This window comes from Octopus bimaculoides, chromosome 3 (genome assembly GCF_046866305.1).
Source record: "Octopus bimaculoides isolate indiv1 chromosome 3, ASM4686630v1, whole genome shotgun sequence".
In the NCBI taxonomy this organism is placed as follows: Eukaryota; Metazoa; Mollusca; class Cephalopoda; order Octopoda; family Octopodidae; genus Octopus; species Octopus bimaculoides.
Window position 1 is genome coordinate 1,514,628 of NC_142930.1, and position 6,079 is coordinate 1,520,706.

Consider the following 6,079-nt stretch of genomic DNA (forward strand, 5'->3'; position numbering starts at 1 on the left):
ATATATATATATATATATACACACACACACACATGTATGTAAATAAGTGCGCGCGCTTGTATGTATGTGTGTTATTTTTGATACATACGTATGGATTTATTCCGTGTGTATAAGAAAAATATAGACATTAGTTAAGGTAGCGAATTGAAATATAAGCATCGATAGTAGCAGCAAGCGAACTAGAAATAGTCGCAGCAGCAATAGTTATCATCACCAGCATCATCATAGACATGATGATGTCTATGTTGTTGTTGTTGATGATGATGATGATGATGATGATGATAACAATATCAATCAGCAGCAGCAATGAGGAAGCAAGTGAAGAGGGAGTTTGGTTAGGAAAGGTGTCTTGCTAGGATTTGCTCCCGATACCTTCCCCATTAAGTACAACAGCAACATAAAGACGACGACGACGACCAGGAAGAGAAAGAGAGAGAGAAGAAGAGAGAGTCGCAAGAGGAAGAGAGGGGAAAAGAGATAAAGAACAACAGAAAAGGAGAGATGATGAAGAAAGAAAGGGAAGGAGAAATTGAGAAAGTGAGATAAAGGGAGATAGCAGCAGCAGCAGCAAGAGGGAAACAAAGTTAAGCAGCAGCAGCAGCGAGAGTGCGAGCAGCAGGATAGAGAGAGTGATTGAAAGAGAGAGAGAGATAGATAGATAGGAGCAAGAGCAACAAGAACACCACTGCGACGATGACGATTAGCGAGACACAGAGATAGCAGTAACAGCAGCAGCAGTAAGAAGACGACTGTGACGATGACGACTGGCAAGAGACAGAGATAGCAGCAGCAGCAGCAACAAGAAGATGACTGCGACTACGACTAACGAGATGTAGCAGCAGCAGCAGCAATACCAGCAGAGAGAGAGAGAGAGTGTGTGTGAGTGAAAGAGAAAGAGAGAGAGAGAGAGAGATAGAAATAGCAGCATCATCAGCAGCAGCATTAACAAGACAACTGCTACCACGACTTGCGAGCAGCAGCAGTCGCCGTGCCAGAACGACTGTAGTTCAAGTCTGCTGCCCTGCCTCCTCCTCCTCCTCCACCACCTTCTATAACAACACTAGTAGTAGTAATAGTAGTCATGGTAGTAGTAGTAGTAGTAGTCATGGTGGAGTAAGGAACATGGCGGATTGGCGAAGTCGGTGTCGAACTGTTGTCTACATCTTCATCGCTTACTTCTTCTCTTCTTTCCAACATCGTCTCTCCATCGGCGAGATGTGACGGTTATCGGGCGTCGAGATGTCGTCTTCGTCGTCCCCTTTTTAATACATACCCCTCCCCTTATATGATATATATACCCTGACCCTTTAATATCGTCATTCGTTTGTGATAACCACACACACACACACACGCACACACGCGCATACACACGCACACATACATAAATACATACATACACACTCATACATACATATATATGTGTATTTATACACGGGTATATATATATTTGTATATATATATGGGTATAAGAAAGAAAGGGAATCAACAACATTTAACAAACAGAATAGCTTGTGTGAAAAAGAGGGAGAGAGAGAAAAGAAGACCAGGAATTGGCTGGATACTGTCCAAGAAGAGCACTTGTCTCTCCTCTCTGCCTCTGTCAAACCTCTTCGAACCGAGTGGACCCTGGATAGAATTTAACAGTTACAAGAACATTTGACACTGGATAAATTATTAACTCAAACACACGCATAATAAAGAATGGCTGAAAGGTTTGTAAAGTTCATTATATATATATATATAATCTGCATTTACATATTAATCTGTATCTAGAGCTAACGACACATTCCATTCCAAAGCTCTAGTTTCGATTCCCAGTTGTAACCATTTCACTTCCTTTTATGTTTGTTAATGCAATCGAAAACAAAATCAGAGAAAAAACAAAAAACAAATGAAATCCCATCGAAGTCTCTGTGCCTTGATCCCCCTTTTTAAATGATTATAACCAAAATCCATTATTAAACCCCTACACCCCCTTTATTTCCATCCCAAATTATCAATGAGATGGTTTTCAACCCTTCAATATCTTGTTTTCCTTCTAGATACCAATCTTTTTGACTTTCCTGTCACATTTTCTCACCTTGCTATTAAAATATTTTTATTGATATTGTGAAAAAGAAGTTGTATTATTATTACTATTATTTATTATTATTATTATTATTATTATTATTATCATTATATAGCTCGTTGGTAAAAAAAGAAGTTGGTGTTTGTAGTAATGTCAGTGGTAAATGTCTCAGCCTGAAAATGACAATAATTATATCAATATCCATCCCCTTTCGTTAATTTTTATCTTTCATCTCCTTTTCAAACCCTCGATTACTTTTTGTTTGATGTCAAATCTTGAGCAGATGAAAAATGAGCCGAAAATCGTCAATGTTTCTCTTTCTAAATCTCTCATTTCTCTCACTTTTTTCTTCTCAATCTTATTCCGTCTCTCTCTTTGATTCATCTTTCATTTTCACTAATTTTTTCTTCTTCTTTCCCTATGTTGTTCCTCTCAACACATTATTTTGCTCTCTCTGTCACACGAAACACTCCCCTTCCTGTTTCTGTCATTCTAAAATCCCTCACACACACACACACAAAGAGTATTAAATATTACTAAACCCTCGCATACTTGTATTATTAATTATTATTATTAATCGTCCATATACATGTACTCTTCCCCAATACTCTTCTATTATTATTATTATCACCCTCCCCACATGTATTAATCCCTCTCAAACACGTTCTATCATTAATTCCTTTACCCATGCATCTTTTGTTGCTGCTATTATTATTATTATTATTATTATTATTAACCCCTTTCACACATGCCTTATTATTATTGATCCTCCCCTACACATGTTCTATTAATTATTATTAATCCTTCTTTATTAAATTCCAAGTTCAAATTCCACCGAAGCGGCCAACTTTGTCTTTCATTCTTTAGGAGTCGATAAAATAAAGTACCAGCCATGTACTAGGGTCGACGTAATCGACTGGTCCCTCCCTTCAAAACTGCTGCCCTTGTATACCATAATTAGAATTATTGTATTAATCCATCCGCACACATATGCTCAATTAATTATAATTATCAATCCCTCTCATGCACCCACGTTCTATTAATTATTAAACCCTCATACATGCTTTTATTAATTATTAATCCCTTGCACACACACGCGTTCTGTTAACTATTATTAATTATTGTTAATCCACGCACACACACACACTCACGTATGCTCTAATCCCTCACACACACACACACACACTGATGCTCCTCCACTAATTATTCTTTCTCCCATCTTTCATTGTAACGTTTTCCCTTTTTAGATCGGATTTCCAAATGAAGAATGTTGCAATTGCTTTGTAGATGATCGTTTTAATACACACATTTACTTATGTTACCAATACACAGCAATTATTATTTTAAACCATTCCAAAGCAGGGTTTATTTCATATTTATTTACATATTTATCTACCTACCCACTTCATTTTGCCAATTCATGCCATCACTGATCAAACTCTTCCATTTCCTTATGTATGCTATTTATTTATTATTATTTATTATTTTTTTCCTACTTCCTCAAATGATTCTTGCCTGCTTAATTTAATTCAGTAATAATTATTAAATGGGGGATCAATATATGATTGAAAATCCTTTAAAATCGATCCCCCTTTTAAAAACCATTAAGTATTGAAGGAAAAAAAAAACTGCCGAGAATATTTGGCTTAAGAGAAAAACAAAAATGGTTTGAAGTGGAATATTTATACGGAGAAAAAAAAGTAGAAATGTTTCTTATGTTTAACTTGACCATAGAATTTGCCAAATATAAAAAAAAAATACTGTTATTTGGTTTATATAGAAAGGCTAGCTGTTGAAGAAGATCATTATATATATCTCTCTCTCTGTGGTGTGTGTAGCGATTAACATCATTTTTTTCTTAATTACAGATTATTTAATAATTAATTAACGAACATCTCGATAATTATCTCTATATGTAGTGCTTTTTTTCCTTCTATTTTCCATTGTTGTTGCCGGTTTAGGTCGGTGGTCCAGAGTGACCTACCGGGGCTTCTTGTGAAGAGGTGTACCCTTTCGTCTTCTCTGTGGCACTTGTCTCTTATAATTACCAACCTGTCGCATTGTTGACTGAGCTCTAAATATTTGCCTGTTAATGTAAAACTCAGTTTTAATCTATTAAATTAATATCCAATGTCCGATTGTGACGATCAGAATGGCTTTTATGATTGATAGATGTATTGCGTCTACCTTGTCGCAGAGTGAAGGCTGATTAAAAGGACTTCCTGGCGTGATCAATTCAATTCAAGTTTCATCGATAGCTTTTCATTTTTTGCATTTCTGTGTTCGAATATTTGGTATTTATTATATATTCAGGAATATAATTTAGTTTGATGTTTTATACACACGCATATGTGTGTGTGTGTCTGTGTCTCTGTGTGTGTACATTCAGAACCAATAATGTTGATCAGAGAGAAACACGAAAATCTGGTGCTACTGCTTCGTTATGTCACACTGTGTGTGTGTGTGTATGTGTGTATGTATATATATATATATATATATATATATATATATATATATATATATATATATACACAGACACACACACATACACACACACAGAGTGTGACATAACGAAGCAGTAGCCGCATATATAAATATGTTTGTGTGTGTGTTATAGTACCATAAGTCGTAAAAGACGGAATATGTTGCGTACCTGTACGTATTTCGAGGGAAACAAATGAAAGGGAAAATTAGAAACCAAGGTTGAAACTTGAAGAGACATAGGTACTGCTGGTTGGAGAATGTGTCGGGTCAGTGTTCCATAGGATAGAAGCCACCACACCACTACATTTTAGTAATTTTCTGGGTGATAAATTATTTCCTTGGTCAGTTTTATTTCTAATATTTTCTCTATATATCGTTGTTATTAAGATATATCTTACGATTGCTCAAATAACATAAGATCAACGAAGACATTTATTTTATTTTATTGCAAATAATTGTGTCGGGGTTCTCTGAAGGTTGAAATGGTAACGTTCTGAAGTCGGCAGAACCATTTCCATGGAACATCTTCTGAAAAACTGGAAATGTGTTTTGACAGTTGGTGGGGTTCGATTTAAATCGACCAGAGATCCAATTGATTTTTCTCATACTAGAAAAGCTTCAGTCTTAAGGTATTAATCTAAACTAATACACATATATAATACTAATTTTTAATCAGCAGAAGTTACAAAGTGACTCAAGGACCAAAAGGTTCGTGCGTGGCACTTACCAAAACTTTTATATGTATATGTTTGTGTGCGTATATATATATATATATATATGTGTGTATATATGTGTGCATATATATGTGTATGTGTATATATATATATGTGTGTGTGTGTGTATATATATGTGTGTGTGTGTATATATGTGTATATATATATAAATGTGTGTGTATATATGTATATGTGTGTGTATATATGTGTTTATATATATATATATGTATGTGTATGTATGTATATGTGTGTGTATGTCTGTGTGTATATATGTGTGTATATATGTGTATGTATTTATGTGTGTATATATATGTAAATGTGTGTGTGTATATATATATATATGTATATATATGTGTATGTATATATATGTGTATGTATATATATGTGTATATATATATATGTATATATATATATGTATATATATATATGTGTGTATATATATGTATACATGTGTATATATATGTGTGTATATATATATAAATGTGTATATATATATGTATATATATATTGTGTATATATATATGTATATATATATATTTATGTATATATATATATATTTATGTATATATATATATATATATATATATATTTATGTATATATATATATATATATATATATTTATGTATATATATATATATATTTATGTATATATATATATATATTTATGTATATATATATATATTTATGTATATATATATATATTTATGTGTATATATATATATATTTATGTATATATATATATATATTTATGTATATATATATATATATTTATGTATATATATATATATATTTATGTATATATATATATTTATG

At 33.0% G+C, this 6,079-nt stretch overlaps 1 protein-coding gene across 28 annotated transcripts in view; it reads left to right on the forward strand.

Annotated features, from left to right (window-relative positions):
• The first annotated feature begins 1,089 nt into the window (after positions 1-1,089).
• Positions 1,090-6,079, forward strand: part of LOC106867341 (rho GTPase-activating protein 39) — a 439,467-nt gene continuing 434,477 nt past the window's right edge. For 26 of the 28 annotated variants that reach the window (XM_089348467.1, XM_089348468.1, XM_052966673.2 and 23 more), the window contains exon 1: positions 1,090-1,712. Coding sequence is in view for 24 of the 28 variants with exons in the window: in XM_052966673.2 (XP_052822633.1) it covers positions 1,702-1,712 (11 nt within the window). In the remaining 4 variants the exon portion in view is untranslated. Of the gene's footprint in view, positions 1,713-4,632; positions 4,894-6,079 lie in introns of those variants that run through there. The other 2 variants (XM_089348473.1, XM_089348457.1) reach the window with 2 other exon arrangements.